Below are 17860 nucleotides of genomic sequence, written 5' to 3'. Positions count from 1 at the left end.
GGGTCACAAATGACCCGAACACCACAAAAGTCATTTTTTTCACCAGAGCACTTTATAATTTAGTAAAAAAAAAAAAAGTCCCTGGAAGTCCCTGACAAAGTCAAAAAGTTTCAACTCAAAAAACAAATGTATGAAGTGCTTTTATGCATGTTAAAACTCAAAACGGGTCCGTCGGGACCCTAACACCATAGGAAGGATATGTAAACTTTTGGTGTATATAAGTCTCTACTTTTTAAGGAAACCTAGGAGTTTTAATGAGGACAGAACAATGTTGACATTGTTGTGCAAGACCTTCAGTCAGAGTGTATTGACCTTTTGTATTTAGTTTTGAGAGGAGTATTGTCTGTACAAAACAATAACAGGACAGGGTTGTTATACTGGGTACAAGATAGCTGTGAAAATGTATTACTTTCATGACAGACCGGTACACCATGAAGTTAGCACACAACATCATAGCAGATCCACGTCTTCTTCTAAGGCCTGAATATGCACATTTAGCCTCAAGGCGAAGGTATAGCATGCCCATGATGCATTCTAAAAGGCATCACATAATTAAACCCACACAGCATTCAGCTGCTTAAGAAGTTATGACTACATGGTCTGAAATGGTGATGTCTTGATTTCCCAATTTATGCTTTTTAGTGAATGTTCTTCTGATGGTTTTGTGTTGTATTGTCATGTGCTGCATACACACACATATATATATATATATATATATATTTGCTCTTTGTGCATAGCAAATTCCCCTAAAGGCAATAAAGGTTTAATTAAGCAATTAATGTATCTGAATTATGCACATGGCTGTATGCATTTGCACTTGCATGCCCATGTATGAGAAGATATTTCTTTGCAGATGCTGCCTGAGTTGCGGAGGTACATCCAGCACATCAGCCTGTCCCCAGACTCCATTAACAATGATGAAGTAAGGCCTTGTAGGGATTCTCTACAGCATTCATTCACGTATCAATGGTGTTTGCAGCCCCAGTACGTATGTAATGTATGTTTATCTGACATTCTTCCAGGCTGTGTCGCCACTTATGAAATACTTACAAGACACTATGGTCATCCTCACTGAAAACCTTGTGAAGGAGAATCTGACTAGGTAATTACTTTCTCCTCCTCTCTCCTCAGTACAAATATGAATTTGTTTTATTTTCTGTTTGACAGGGACATTGCAAATTAATTTTAATAACTTGTCTGAATTGCAAAATCCACATTCTGCCTAACTGCTCCTTTTCATTTATTGTGCCTGTGCAGCTGACGATAAAGTTTAAATAAAACATTTAGTACACAATTATGAAACCTAAACAAGAATATAGGACTCCTATCCAGTCGTTTCCTATTTTTAGCAGACAAATATAACACTGTGTCGTCAGCATACATTTGACTTGTAAAACAAGAAGAAGCCAGCACACTGGAATTAAGTTCCGCAACAGGCATATCCATATGTCAACCATACTCACTGTTTCCTCTTCTCTAAATAAAATGTCTTAGTATTTTGTGAGACCAGGTGAATACTGTGACAGCTCAGCAAATAAGATTCTGTAATCGTGTAATATTTGCCATAATAATAATAATACCCATCAGACATGTTTTGTGTTACAACTTAACAATATCAATTTATTATCTGTGAAAACACACACAAGGCTAAGTGAGGGTACTGGGGTGTTATTAGAAGAGCCGCTAAAAACAAACGTGTGGGTGTCTCATTGTGTCTGATGCCTTGTAGAGTTCTCCAAAGCATGTGGGAGCTGCTCCTGCGGATGATCCTAGATGCTGTTGCAGAAAACAGGGGTGTTCAGGTGGAGTTCTACAACCGCTTCCAGTACACAGTGGAGGTCAGTGGTAACTGCATTTTATCACACAATACAGTTGTATAGCTATTTCCAGTCTGGCATAGTTTGACTAAGAGGAGTAGTCAGCTTTAAAAGACTTGTCAACTCTGTACAGATAATCATCGCTACTGTTACCATCAGCCTTTAATTAGCTCTCTATGCTTGCTCTTCTGCAATCATTAACATATATTAGATATTTATGAAGTCGTTCAGTCGCAGTTCAGCCCCAAAGTGAGTTCTCTCTCTCTCATGAATTACAATGTGGGAGCTATTGTATATATTCTAATGCCAATTTAGCCAGCTGGCGGTAGACATGACAGATTTGCATGTCAAGTCATGCTACACAAGAGAGCTGAGTTTGGAGTTTGGCAGTCAGATCTTGTGTTTGCCTGCCAGAGGTTTCATGCTGTTTGTGTGAACAACATGTCTCACTACTATGCTGAGACTTCATTGTATTAAAATTAGAAGGATGAACGTGATGAGTCTTAGCTCACAAGGTTGTAATGTTTTTTTTACTGGATTGCTTCAGACTTTGCTGCAGTTCGTGCATGTCAAGGGAGAGGGTCTTTCCTTGGAAGACATGAAGAGTGGAGACTACAAGGTGGGACTTCTTGCAATATGTTTTTAGGATTTATGTCCTCCTACCTAAGGTGTTGTTTATAATTTTCCCTTTCTGACTGTAATGCTTTAGGTTCTGGATGAAGAGCTTAGGCTGAATAAATGTTCCTCCTTTGAGCTGATTGAACAGTACTATCTGGAGAAGATTTCCCAACAGGTGTGTTTCCGCTTACCAGACTGACACTTTCATTTTAGCCTTAAGGAGCACAGAAGTGTATTGATTGGACAGTGCAACACCCTGTCCTCTGCTTGAAAGTCTGCCTTTTTCTGGACTCTTGGAAAACAAGATCCTGCCAGTTGAAGCAACATGCAGACTGATATTATGCTTTGAAGAAGTCCTTCACTTTTTTCTGCTGGGGGGAGTTCAAAATGAGTTTTGCTTTTACCATATTTCAACATGTTTAAGGTCGTTTCAATGTTACTTCTCTTCTGGTTATAATAATCCTCTGTGATAAAAACTTGTTTCAGAAAACACTCAAACATACCTGTTATGGTCGGATCAGTGTGAAGTGCTACTATGATGCTCCGGAGCAAAGACTAACAGTGGAGATTCTGCATGCTGCAGATATCCTTGCACTGGATGCTAACGGTAAAACTGTAACAGTCAAAATAAAATGCAGGTTGTTGTTTTAAAGTTGATTTTTTTATTATTATTCACTGTTTCTGGTCCTTTTCAGGTTTGAGTGACCCGTTTGTCATAGTGGAGCTCTGTCCTCACCACCTGTTCCCTATGGCCAAGAGTCAACGCACGCAAGTAAAACTTAAGACCCTGCACCCAGTATTCGACGAACTCTTTTACTTGTAGGTACTGTTTTCCTCTCTTCCTTTTCCTGTTTGTGCATACCCTGAGCCTAATTTGGTCTTGTGTCTTCCAGCCACGTCAGTCCAGAACAGTACAGACACAGGTTTGCGTGTTTGACATTCACTGTGATGGACTACGACTGGCTTTCCACCAATGACTTCGCCGGTGAAGCCGTGGCTCCTCTTAGCGACTTCTGCTGGCCAGGGAGACCGAACGCCTCAGCCGCCGGAAAGAGCGTCCAGCCTTTCATCCTCCACCTGTCTCGCAGTAAACCCAGCGGTACACATAGTAGCTTCAGGCTGTATCAAGTTCCTTGTTTCACACACTCATAATTTTGGCTTCTTGGGAGACCAGAGGGTGTTGGACTGAGTTTCCAATTACTTCTCCAATATAACATGAAAAGCCATTCAATATAGAGATATTAGTGTCAGGTGTCGGAACCACTCACATCTGTTTGTTCTCCCCTCCAGAAAAGCCAATCATGAGGATGCTGGACGCTCGCATCGGTGACAGGGAGGCTCAGGAGTTTGTCCGCAGGCTGAAGGAGATTGAGAAATCAATGGAGGAGGAGTAAAAGCTGCCAGCGCTGCCTGTGTTCGTGTTTTCTGACCACGTCTTGCGACGTATGTGCTTTTGTACTGGTATCATGTTTACAATATTTGAATTTTTTCCAATGTTATTGTTTGTTCAGTAATTATACCAAAATGAGAAGAGAAAAAAGGAAAACAGTAAAACGTATAGCTGTTTTCTATCTGGGAAATGAACATCCTGTCACTGTGCAACCTTATGCTGTCTCAGTTAAACTATATTTTAGAATTGAATGGATAGTTGATCCTAAATGTTACTAGTCTATATTTTTTGTAATGAGGTAATTGTTATCTTTGTTGTATGATCTTTGATATGATATATTTAACATTTTAGAACTATTTTGTGGAAGTAGCTTATGTATCCAAAAGTATTCAGTCAAAGTCTTAATCTATACCTCAGATATTCTCATTTAGTTGCAGGGGAGTGTAATAGGCGTAGAGAATTTTTATTCTCCATGGACATTGTGGAGCTACATTGCATGAAAGCCTATTTAAGATGTGCAAGCTTGAACCCACATTGCATTTCCTGATCATACAGTGGCTTATGAACAAACAACTATGTGTAAAAATACCTGTCACAAAGGAAATCATGACGACACATGCAGCTATGGGGGATTACACTTTCTGAGACTTAGTGTTTTAAGGCCAGTCAGACAGCTCAGCAGCAGGGAGGCCTAATACTCCCCTGAGGCACACACCACAGCTCTGCTTCATTCGATTTTTCAGATTGCTCTTCACAAAGCTCATGATGGGTCATTGAAAAGGCCCAAAAGATTGTGGAGGGAGGACCAATTATTTTAACTCAGTTGCTTCTTGCTGTCTGAAATCAGTGAGCCAACATCTGTTCAGAAATGTACGTGACAGTTCTCGTTTGGCAGCAGTGTGCAAATAAGCAAATCAGCACATTGACAGATTCAAATCCATCTGTCATATGTTAAAGTTGCCTGGCCACCTCATTGTCATGACAAGAACCCTGAAATTTTTCAATTATAACATATAGACAAATATGCAATGCAAATATTCAAATATTTTGGATTTCTCCACCCCGAGTGGTAAAGAAAAGTGAAATGCCAATAGCTAGCCAAGAAGCTAGAAGAAACTGCATCCAGTCAAGAAATAGACCTGCACATAACCCCCATAAAACCACAGTGTGTTGTTTTTACACTTCAGCTTTTGTATGGCTCAAACTCTCAGTTCAGTTCAGTCACTTTATTATCCCAGATGGGAAACTCTCGGCAAGAAAATTAATAAGTGTATTTCCCAAAATGTTGCCAACCAGCATTTGTCATTTCCAACAAGGTTATTTTGCTTTTTAATGTTATATTTTTTTAAGATACTATTCAAATTTGAGTTGCTTAATTGTTTAAAAATAGTATTGTATCAACTTTATCTATTGTATAAACAAGAACACAGTCCAACTAAACAAGTAATTAATTAATTATATTATTATATTAATAAGTCATCACTTTTGCACCTTGCTTCTCCTCCACGGGGAGCAGAAGCTATATTCAGAACCATTCATACGTTCATGGTTATGGGGATACACCCTGTTCCTGATAATTGAAAGGGAGAAAATACTTTCTGGCATCCCCAAAGATTACACACTGTGTTCCTCAGTGTGTGGCCAGATGGTAGCTAATTGCAGCTAATGAGTTCGTGTAGCGTTCAGAAAGTTCTGAAAACAGCCACTAAACGTGGCAAACTCATTTTTTTATCCCAACTTTAAATCAATGCTGGCTCGTTACAGGCCCTAAATTTGAGTTTCAGTCTCTGTGTGGGACTTAATCTCTTGAGGTGAAGAGAAAAGAAAAGCATAATGAACCATTGAAGTGGCATAATTATACTTCAGGGGTAAGGCAAGACCTCGCTTCCTGCACCAGCTCTCATTGGCCTGCCAGGTATAATTCAACACCATGCTCTCAATAGTGCTCCAAAGCTGTGTGTCTCGTCTGTGACTGAAGGGTAAGAATTATTATTTTTGCACAAAATAAATAATAAAATAATTCTACCGTAGCAAGTATTAAGGCCAAGTTTCCTGTAGAGGCTTTTAATTAACGCACAATTAGGTTTATATCTAAAATAGTTGAATATGTTTAAAAAAGTTAAACAACTTTACTTCATATAAAGTCCTGGACTAACAAGCTTAATTTCAGTCAGCTGTGTTAGTCTTCTAGTGAGAGTGCGCTCAGCTCTCACTAATGAGGTTAACATCAATCACCTGTGGCGTTGTGCTGTAGCTCCTCATGAGAGCTGCGACTGGTTCCAAAAGCCACATAAAGTGGAACCGAAAACAACAAGAACAGACAAAACAACAACAGCAGCATGAAAAATACTTAATTTTTCACATCTCTACAGACTGAAAATGTATTGGTCCTTTCAAACTAGAGGTTTAATTTAAGCCTCTTTAGTCCTAGAGAAACTTTAATCTTCCTTTCATGAAATCCTTCCAGTGCAAAACTGGGACTATTTTCAATTAATCTGCAGTACATTTAAGCTTAATTCCTGGCCTGGAAACTGGCCCCTTACTGTCACAAATGTAGCTTAAAGTTTACAACTGGTAAAATACAAGGAAGTTCTATGCATCTGGAAAAATGCGGAAGAGGAACACACCTCTAACCTACTTAAAACCACCCAACAATAAGAAAAACGGGTATCACGATGTTGTTACTGTTGGCACGTTAAAAAGGATTTTTAGTAACATACACAAATCCGGCCTTTAGGAGTTGTTAATGAATGTTGCCAGTTTAAATGTGGCACTTTTATTGTACCATAATGACAAAACAACAGAAAATAGCAACAGATGTGAAGTGAAGAAACACTGGAAAAACACTGTAGCAAGTAGTCAGAGCTTAGCACCTGAGATTTTACACCGGCAGCGTTTTGTCAGTGATGTAACTTAACAGTAGCTGCTTGTGTAGTGCTTTGTCGTTACTCTGTGAAGTTGTGAGGATGAAGCACGCATAAAAACATATCTATGCCTAAAGAGTGTGCTGCATTGCATGGACTGTTCAGTTGATCAAGAAGCTTGCCTTACTTAACAGGAGCGAGGAATCCTTTCAGTCCATCTGAGCAGCACTTGCCTTTACGTTTTGTTTTCAATATATCGCAGGCAGAATGTGTCTTAACACTTGTTAATGAACTCTTTCATTGTTAGTATATTAGTATCTGCTGCCATCTTTGTTGTTAACAATGCTGTCCTAAACAAGCATAGAAGTTTGTCGGTATATTTGAATAGTTAATGGTTTTATTGAGTGGCAGTGATATTTTCTCTAAATTACTTTAAAACCAGATATTCTGGCCAAATGTTTACACAAATAAATTCAAACTCACTCTGAATCTAAACCATTATATAATAAAAATGTAGCTAATATTGTATACCAAAACTTATACTCACAAGAAAACTTTCAGAGGTTAATTACACATTTCTAACAGGGATAGTTTGGAAATCTTTGTTAGGAAAACACAGGGTCTGTTCCTATTAAATACACTGGTCTATGTTCAGTCACAGTGTTGTAGATGTCCTGATGTTGCCCTTAAACAGGCAGTCTGGTCAGTATTACTTGAGTAAAGTGATTTTCAAAAATTAAAAGAAAGTATTTTAGTCTTTAAATGTTCAGTGAAGTCAGTTGTAATATCATATTCATTTCCTATTAAGTGGATTTCTTAAAAGGCTGGTTTTGCTGGCTATTATTTAAAAAAGGCAACGGATATCAGACTGTGAATTAACAGAATATCATCACAATGTAATGCCATGACCGTCAGCACTGACATGGACATATTTTATTTAAGTAAATAATATAATATCAATTTATTGAATTGAGTATTTGGTTTTGTCGTCCGCTGTCCAAATTTAAAGGCAACAGCTGTTGAAACGTATCTTGAAGAAGACACCTTCAATTTGTTATCGTAAAAGTGAATTATTTGTCCTGGAATTGTAAATGCCTGTGTTGCTGTTTACTGGATTATACCTTTGGGAGATGTCTATCACCTTAAATAAAGATTGTATTTAAATTTGAACTCGCTGCCTTCACTAACATGAGCATAAAGCTTTCGAATAGTAGCATTTCTGTATAAATAGTTTTAATATGTCTAAATGAACAAGTGGAGTAGTTCATGCTCCTGTTGTTAATAGGCTTTAGTGTAAGAAATACCACTGTCTGACACTGACCTGTTTCTCTACACTTCATCTTTCCTATGTCATCATCTACTCATTTAATCTCCCATGTTGCTTACCTCTGTCTCTCTGTTTCTATTTGACCTTTTAATATTACCTCCCCTCTGCAGCAGCTATACCTGCAGATCAAACGCATCCTTTCACACCAAAGCAACTCTAGATAAAGACCTCATACAAATAGTAAGAAACAGCAGTGTTATGTCTAGAGATCGTAGGTCCAGAGGACTCACCCTGAAACAACCATTTCACTGTCCACGTTTCTCAAAGCGCTCCCATCATAGTAGATCAGACAAGGGTTTCTCATAGCTGGAGGACATGAGTATCTATGAGCACTGGTACTCTGAATGCTGGTCGATACATTTTAATTCCAAAGGGTATTAAATAGTGCGCTGGCTCAGGTGTGGAGAGGACCTTTTCATGTAGTACAGACACACAATGCCTCTGGTCAACGCCTGCAAACACTATATCCATCGGTCCACCTGACACCTCACTGCCGCTTACATGTCTCTGTGCAGCTGGGAGCTTTATATAGGTTAATGATGCTCTCACTGGTTCCCTCTCATTCATTATGGATCATAAAATACCAGCTGCACTTAGTGCATATCAGAGAAAAAGCATGTGAGTGAGAGAGAGGATCAAAAGGCAGATATTTTTATTAGGGACTTCTGAGTTTATCCACTAGATGTCCTCATCATTTTACAAATACTTTCTTGAGCGTGAGTCATGCTGGCAGTCCTCTGATTCCTGATGACATTGTTGTCAGTCATTGCAGCACAAAGCAGCAAAACAAGACTCTATCCCCAGATAGCCTCCTAAGGCTCATGATCATCATCCTCCTCCATCAAGGGAATGAGATTTTAAATGTTTGCAGTAGTACAAAGAGACCAAGAACATTCACTCAAGTACTGTACTTAAGTACACTTTTGAGCTGTGTTGTACTTGTCCAATAATCAATATATGAATGCATTTAATAGGTTAAGATGAGACTTGATTTATTTATTCATTTATTTAACAGGGACAATGCACAAATGCACTAATTTCAATCTGTATTTCTGGGCAGGAAACAGAGAATAACATCTCTGTCAAAGGAAAACGTAATTGATTGATTAATTGATTGATTGATTGATTGATTGTTGGGGAAATTCACAAGCAAAATTAGCCCTACCAATCCCACCTCTGACATTAAAGTGATGTACACATTTTGGTAGTCTACTTTTAAGCTATAGTGCCTAGTTTCTGTTTCTGTCCCTATGAGAAATTCCAAGTAATGACAACAACGAGCATCCACATGACGCAAGCCCTCGGTGATCGTGTAGCACCCCCACCCCTCCGGGGCCGGGGATTTTTCAAGACCATATGCACTAACACGCATGTTCAGCCGTACTGGCTGTCAGCACGAAGAACCGAGAAGGGCAGAAACAACACACACAGTGGGAGTGGGACTTCATTCTCTTCTAATGAGGCCATTATTCCACGTACTGTTTACAAAGAAAATATCTGTTTGCAGCTGTTCTGAATATCGACTTTAACCTCTTTAAGTATATTTTGATGTTGAAACTTGTGTGCTTTTAATTATGTTAACATTTTTTTGCAGAGCTGTTACTCTTTACATTGGGACATTCCAAATAACTTCCAAGCTGCTAATTTAATTATTTAACCAACATGAAAATGAATCAGCATGCCTCACAACTACATATTGTGGCACCATACTACAGCTTATAAAGTTGAAAATATAACTTATCTCAACATATGGAGAAACTGCATTCATGCACTTTGAGGTCCTCATCTAACTGTTACAAAAATAAATTTATAAAAGTACTCAAAAGTAGTTGTGATGTGGGAGGCTGCACTGAGCCTCCCTTATCAGGTGTTCTCTAAGTTTTGGCTGCAGGGGAGAGATGTTTGGAGCCTGCAGCTGGTGTTGATCCCCAGGAATGTTGGCAGAGACCGTGCGTTGCTTCTGCTCCTCTGCTGGCTCTGGCAGATACATTTAACAGCGCTGTGATCCCGCGGTGTCTTATCTCCCCTCAAACAACCCTAATCCTCCACGCAGAAATGTTACACGGCAGAGCCTGTCCCCTCCCACTGGAACGGTTTGTCCTGGAGCCCCCACAGAGACACTCCTTCCACTTTTTTTCTATTAAATATTTTAGATCATACACCTGCAGATTCCCTGACATGGCACTGTGTGGTTTTCCTTTGAAAACTGACAGCACAGGTTTAGTCATGACACTCCCCCTGATGAATGGAAGACCATTATTTTGACCTAACCAAGCTATTGCGTGCTCAGTATGCCTGTGTATCTACATGTGCTTGCTTGCATGCATTAAGTTATTTTAAGTGTCTTCAAAGAATTGAAGAGAGGAAAACTTCTGAACAAAAATCCCCTCCTTTGGAAGTTCAAATGAAATGAGATTATATCAGATGTGCCAAATAATAAATGTCTGCCATGATAGGTTTCCTTTAGAATGTTGCAAGGTTTCTCAGAGACTAAGGACATAAACACCTGTTGTCTGCAGGTGTATTCTTTGCTGGCAACCGCGTAATAGGGCACTTGTTAATGTTGCCTCTCCTCCTCACCAAACGTGATGAGCCCTGGGTGAGGAGAGGCCAACACAGCAAGTCCTTTGTGGCTCCAGGGGCCTCTGTCAAAGTGAGCAGAGATAATATTGGACAGCTTGCCCCTGAGGAATGCAATTGGGACAGTGCTTGGGCCAAAGACAGAGACGCCACTGAGCCTTTTAACAGAACCATCACGGAATCATCCTTTCAGCTTCACACAGAGCAGTGTCAACTGATGGCAATACAGTGAGTGGTCCGATCCCACTCCATACACACACAGGCTTTGACGCGCTCTGATTAGGTTTACCCCACTGTAAAACCAGTAAGTGCTTGAGGGCTCCTTCCTACAATTCAGCCAACCTCGCTTAACAGAATTACCCACAATTCATAGAATAGTTGCATTTAAAAAAAGGGGAAATCCAGAAAAGTTGGCAAGAACAAGTTAAGACCAACATGTACATAGCTCCACAGCAATAATTGTGTGTTGTGCTTCCAATAATAACAATTTCCCAATGTTTCCATGATTTGAGCCAACAACAATACGGTTTTGTTGATACACCAAGATTGAGTAACAAACAGTCATATTTAACTGTATGAAAAAATACGAGTCCCACTTTAGAGACCACAGAAATTACTTAGAGCTGATGTTAATTCTAGTTTAGTAGGGCTCAGTGCTACAACACAATTCTTCTCTTTTTTTTTTTTTTGTGTTCTCAGTCTTTGTCCACTGTCTTTGTCCTTATCCTATACAATAGCCGTTGTAAACTGCAGTAATATTTAACTTCTTCACCTTTCTCTCCTGGAGAAGGGAGAGGGTGACATTTTGTTTCATTTACAAACCAATCAAGCAGACAACCGACTGTTTAGCTCCTCCCCTGCTGGTGCACCTGCCAAGTTCGGCTCCCAGCCTTAACCCCAACTTTCTATGCATACTCTTGGTCAAAAATATTCAGGGAGTCCAGCATCCACACAGTTAATTGTGCTGTAAACTGTGAAGAGCTTAATGTAATTAGTTATGACAGCTGCACAAAGAAGATTATGTACAGCAAGCATATGCAATGTCTCAGTACATAGAAAAGAAGTATATGCTGAAGCCCAAGTGATTATCACATGAACAGCATCTGATTTCCATACAGGCTTTGATATAACCCCCACAGTCTTTGATTTACTTAAAAGCACTTATCATTTTTTCATTTGTAGATCTCTTGTTGGTGGACGATGAATGGCTGAGTCATTGTAAAGAAGGAGGTTCTAGAAAAAACAGCGTGACAAGTAGAGAGAAGAGCATACATTGGAAGCTGGCCAACATCATAGTCTGATCTCTGGGAAGAATGTTCATTTTGGGATTTCAAAACAGAACTGCTTTCTTTCTTTACAGAGGGCTCTGTGAAGAAGTCATTATTGTGGCGGGGCATGTCGTCATGAATCCTCTGTTTATCCACTCAGCTCGGCAAGCACACTAACTGTGGTTCCCTCGGTTGGTCCAAACACGCACATCCATCCCTGGCTATTTCTGCAACAGCACGAATGACTTATTTCTGAGCAGTGTGTACTCCCTCAAAACTCATAAACAAATCACTATGGTGGAAAAATTTGAGAACTAGAACTGTGGCTTGAGTTCATGTTTGCTTTGTTTGGTTCTGATGACTGCAGGATGCCTTCATTGGAAATTCTTCATTGTATGCCTGTGTTTACAGTGGTTACAGGATTGGAAGGGGGCATTAGACGGCCTTCATCAGCTCTCCTGGTATTCCCCTCTGTCTACGGAAAGTGTGAATGTATTTTCTCTTGGCAGTTTGTTTTTATGTGTGTAAAACAGCATTTACACACCAGCATTTTCACACCAGTTAACAGCTAGTTAACACTGGCTGTTAACTGGTGTGAAAATGATACCTTGCCTAGAAACATTGGTCTACATACTTTTGTTGCCATATGGTGAGATCCTACTTCACATGAAGTAAGTAAGTAAGTAAGGAAGGAAGGAAGGAAGTTGTCACTAACAACTTGCTCCAAACAGGAGCTGTACAATTGTTGATAACTTTCTGAGAAAGTTTGAGATTAAAAAAGAAGTTAGGGTGAGAATGTGACTAACTGCATACTGCTGCGAATCTCAATGTTGAATGTGATACTGGAACAAAAAAATCTACTGTTTCAATTTCATAATATCACAATAAAATTCAGGAAGGATGATTTAAGGTTGTTAAGAGATACAATTCTTTCTCTCTTCATGAGGACATTTTTGTGTATTACTAAATCTGCTGTGCTTTTATGCACTCCAACTGTTTGCTTTGGCGCTGCAAGAGCACAATGGCAGACATTAAGGAAAACTGTATTCAGGGATCATGCCAGTAATCTGGCCTTGATGAAACAGTTCAAACTGAATAATTTTCCTTCGTTTTTTTCATCACATTAGTCATACAGTGTGACACAGTTTTGCTTTTGCTACTGATTCACAATGAAATGTACACTTTCTCTGTTTCGAACAAATGTTGACTGCAGTAATAGATGTAATATAACTTTCTTCTCTTTGTAAAACAAAACCCCCAAACCGTATCCACTCTGATTACACACAGAGGGCATAAAGGTCACAAAGGTGAAGATTAAGCGTAGGGAAAAGATTTGTAACCACTGCTAATCAAAGCACGTCCAATGGTGACAGTAAAGATGACATTAAGAAGCTGAGCTGTTTAATCCTAAAATCAGTTATTCCTCCAGTGTTGTCTTTTTCCAATGCATGAAACAACAGAACCAAAGTCTGAACTCTCAAAGTGGCAGCTATGCCACCCAAAAGTCAGTATTAATTGAATCTGAAGGACCACCACCCTAGCATTTATCTCTGAATGGCCTGGGTATTCTTCTCTTTTTGTGATATCCCCTGGTGCAAAGCCCTTTTTCATCCCCTGACTGACTGTGTTCGGAGTAATCTTAAGTTAATTTCCTATTACAGCTCTCTACAAGTGGGGCATTCGAGGGTCAAGTAGTCAGTCTTAAAGCCAAAGTGTCCACTGCTCTGTCTTTGAAGTCTTTGATGGCTACTAACCAACAAAGACGACTGTATCCATGGCCACCAGAGGTGAAAGGGGGAGAATGTGACCAGTTGCCACAGATAAAATCTCCCGGTTCATTTCAAGGTCAGCAGACTTTTCACACTTCCCAAACTTTGTTGGACAAGAAACACATTCTGTACCAGAATACTGTAGCACCTTTGAAAACCAATGTTATGATTCATACTTGGGCCTGAAGCCAACTGCTTCCTGTGCTTCCTTGCTTGCTCTTTCCACTCTTTTGCATTGGCTGCAAATATTTCATAAAATGTATTGCAGAGTTGTATATGCCAACTCCATGCCAACTATTCAGTTTCCTTGAAATAGTTCCACTCTACTGAAAGATATCCTGCCACATTTCATTCCATGCATTCATTGGATGTAAGGCAAGGTACAAAGGACGTAAATATAATTCATTTTTTGTGGTGGTTCATTAAAAGTCTCCACAGTCAAAGTTCACTGGCTGGGAGGTACAACTGTATGTAGTGCTCTCTGTCTTTCTCCTAACTAGACCATCACATGGAGGCTGTGGGAAAGGACTGATGGAATCCTCCCCCAAAGGGAATAAGGGTGAGAAACACAAATCTAAAGAGAGCCTCTGTGGTCACGGAGCCTTTGGGTACAGTATGTGAGTCAAAGGAACAGTGCATGATTGTCGTCCTCTCTCTCATGCCCCCAGACCTTCACATAAGTCACATAATAAGCTTTTCCCAACAAAGCCTCTGTCCGACCAAAACACCACCACTCCCCCCTCTTGCAGTACATCCGAAGTGCTGTGCACAGGGCACACTGGTAGTAGGGGGGGATCAGTGATGGGGTGTTGGCACTTTCAAGTTGTGTTTTTTCAGGACAGGAGCAGCTGTTTAAATGTTATCCTACCATTCTGTCCAAGCACACGATGTTTCACAACTGGCTCAGCTGTCCCATGTTTTGTTTTACTGTCACCTGTAATCTTGACACTAACTTCAAGAGCCCATTTACGCTTTCAGAAATGAGCATGACACAGCATTGGAGTAGGTGATAACTGAGTCTCTGCACACAAACTTTCCTCCCCCTTGACAACCTCTTTAGATGTTGCAGATTGTGGGATCCAAAACGACTGTAGACTATTGTATATTAATATATTCTACTATTGGTTATACAGTGTATTCTGGCATATAAACCAACACACTTTTTTCTGTTTACTGATAAAACATTTCTTGTCCATTTTGCTTTGTAATGGACCCTAACACTAACTTTCATTACTTGTTTTGAAATAAACAAATGATTCCACATCAGTTAAAAACAAATTGAGGGCCATCAAAAGTATTTCTTTAAATAATCCATTGTTTTCAGCAAATTCTTTCTCCTTAAATGCACATTCTCGCCTAAACAAACATGACCACTTAGCCACTTGAATATAGTAGCAACTTTAAAATAAAAAGCAAACTCCCCCTTTAGTCACTACAGTCTCTGTATTGGTGGATCTAGTCTTTAATTCAGTCGTACCCAAGTGTGTCAGAAGAACTAAGATGCCACTGCAGGGAGGGGCAAACAAATTGAAGGTGACAGTTTACTGCAAGGCAAACCATGCGGCCCTCAAAATGCCAAAAATGCCAACATCCTTTACATGGAGGCTTTCTTTAGCCCAAATTTCACCTTCCGCCTCTTCAGTCTGCTCAAAGCCTGATGTGTGTCGTCGTTGAGTTGCTGGGGCCACCATGGCAGTTGCCAGCAGTCTGCTCTCCTCAGCTCCCACACAGCTAGTAAACTCTGTGGCCATTGTGGGTTAGCGCTGCAGTGCGTTTTTGTATCATGTGGACATCATGTGGTGAGCTTTTCAAAAGAGCCTGCCATCCTGTATTCCAGCAAAACAGTAGCTCAGCCCCCCCCACCCCCCTGCAAAGGATCCAGGAGCTAATGCTTGGTAATTCGAGGGTACACAGCAGTCTGGATGAAAAGACGGAAAAATTGTGAGTCTGTGTGCCATCTTGCAGCGAAGTGACATCTCACTCTTGTGTCGCCTTGTTCTTGTTTGTTTCCACTTGCAAGCTTGGTGAAGATGTTTTACTGCAGAAGTGTTTCAATTGAACTGTTTACACAACACCATCTGTCCCAAATTCCTTTTGCATACATGCAAACAAATTGGTGTGGTAGTAGCTCGGTGAGTAGGGAGTTGGGTTGGGAACCGGAGGGTCGCTAGTTTGAATCCCCATACAAAGTACACTATGGTGGTGAACTGGTATCTGGAGAGGTGCCAGTTCACCTCCTGGGCACTGTTAATGTGCTCTTGAGCAAGGCACAGAACCCCGAATTGCTTGGGGTGCCTTTCCACGGGCAGCCTCCTCACTCTGACAGCTCTCCGTTATTGCATGTGTGTGTAATTCAGGCCTGTGTGTGATAACAACAGAGTGTAAATTGTAGTTTCTCCTTGCAGGATTAATAAAGTATACATTATTATTAAAAATTGGTTGCCTCTATTCTGAGCTGCCCATTATGAAATGAAGTAAAACCTATATTGCACATGCCGCACAATGGTGTGAGGTCCTTTTGTTACCAGCAAAACAAGGTGTTTCCACTGTTGAAAAAACTTTAGGATCCACAGGATGGTTTCTCTAAAGTAATTTATTTAAAAATCAAACCAGTCCCTTCTGCACAGCAATACAAAAAACGACTGAAAAAGACTTAAAAAACCCAACTCCCCTCTGGCCGGTCACACACTACCAATAAAACCAAATGAAAAACACACACATTACCAAAACTCAAACTGGTCAAGTCACATTCTGACACATATTCGGACTAAGCACTTGAAGGTTCTCTTCACTGAAGGTGAATGTATCGGCAGTAGCTTTAACAGCTTTCCCTGGCCCTACTACAGAACAGTGTGGAAGCACTCTTACCCCCAAGGTACATGTTATTAAAATTGGGCTTTTGACAAGCATGCGGTTAAATGAGTGTAAGTAAGTGCAAGAACTGTCCCTCTGGTTCTGATCAGAGTTGTGTTGCTTGTTTTTGGTGAGCACCATCTGCACCCCTAACAGGGTGAAACTGAATCCAGATGCCTGCTATTTGGCAACACCAGCTCTGTCTCATCATATACTCCTCACTGGCTTTCATCAACAACATGGTGGACTCCCCCAATGGCAGTAGAGCACTCCATCATGCACATGTCTTGACTTTGATGGGAGTTTATTGAAATGATAAATCTAACAAAAAAACGCAACATGGGTCCAGAAATAGAGAGAGCTGTGAGATATCTAGCTCATTGTCTAAAGGAAACTCACAAGAATGTGTTGTGTAAATGCTGAATTTTAAGAACATAATGGTATTCAGGAAGAGCCTGGGTATGTGTTTAGAGAGTTTTGGATTAATTTAAATTCACAACTTTTAGATTCCACCTAAATTTAGGGTAAGGATCCCTTCTGATGCTTCTCTTGCTCCCAGGTTAAAGGGGCTGTACTTGAAAATCTTAAAATGGAATTGCCTCCACACAGCTCTCCCAGAAATACCTCCTATTGGCGTCTGATATGACGCACAAGGCACTCACATGCATCCGTAGCTGGACCGACTATCAAAACAAAGAACAAAGAAGCTTGGGTTACAACACACAGAGGGATTGTGACCTTATTCTCTGCTCAGGACGCCATTACTCCACTTTATCTTTAAATAGCCAATAGTTGTTTCCTGTTATATCATTGTTCTGAATACATAAACAGCCCCTTTTGCACACAATGTAATGTAGTATGGGATTAACCAATTGCATTCGCATGCATATAAAACCTTCTATGGAAAATACAACGCAGATAACCAGTGCATGAGCAGACAGACAATACTTCATCAAATTAAATGCATTCTCTGAGCCACACAGACTTACATATACCAGCCCACACACACACAGATACATACACACACATATACACACACACACACACACACACACACACACACACACACACACACACACACACACACACACACACACACACACACACACACACACACACACATGCACACAGCCTCCCTTTTGCTCAGATCCTAGAAACACCCCATGCTTGTTACACAACAGCAAAATTCTGCAGTTTGCCCCAGAGTGCACTGCTTTCTTTGAAGTGAGGAATAATGGGTTCATCTCAGTAAAGAACTCATTCTGTAAAACCATGCTGTCTATCTATCCCAAACTTCTCTCCTCCATCATCTAGATGTGGTTTTAGCAGGAGCAAGCAGATAACAAATGTATCACTTTTAATCTTAGTTACAGT

The 17860-nt window shown here is 40.2% G+C and overlaps 1 protein-coding gene across 1 annotated transcript in view; it reads left to right on the top strand.

Annotated features, from left to right (window-relative positions):
* baiap3 (BAI1 associated protein 3) overlaps positions 1-4760 on the top strand; it is a 32323-nt gene extending 27563 nt beyond the window's left edge. The window contains exons 26-34 of the mRNA XM_034894939.1: positions 854-922; positions 1023-1102; positions 1730-1838; positions 2365-2436; positions 2527-2610; positions 2922-3042; positions 3131-3254; positions 3329-3534; positions 3726-4760. Coding sequence (XP_034750830.1) covers positions 854-922; positions 1023-1102; positions 1730-1838; positions 2365-2436; positions 2527-2610; positions 2922-3042; positions 3131-3254; positions 3329-3534; positions 3726-3829 — 969 coding nt within the window. The 3' untranslated portion in view covers positions 3830-4760. The remainder of the gene's footprint in view (positions 1-853; positions 923-1022; positions 1103-1729; positions 1839-2364; positions 2437-2526; positions 2611-2921; positions 3043-3130; positions 3255-3328; positions 3535-3725) is intronic.
* The last annotated feature ends 13100 nt before the right edge of the window (positions 4761-17860 follow it).

This window comes from Etheostoma cragini, chromosome 15 (assembly GCF_013103735.1).
Source record: "Etheostoma cragini isolate CJK2018 chromosome 15, CSU_Ecrag_1.0, whole genome shotgun sequence".
NCBI lineage: Eukaryota > Metazoa > Chordata > Actinopteri > Perciformes > Percidae > Etheostoma > Etheostoma cragini.
The sequence above is the reverse complement of the archived record's forward strand: the minus strand, read 5'-3'. Positions and strand labels throughout refer to the sequence as shown.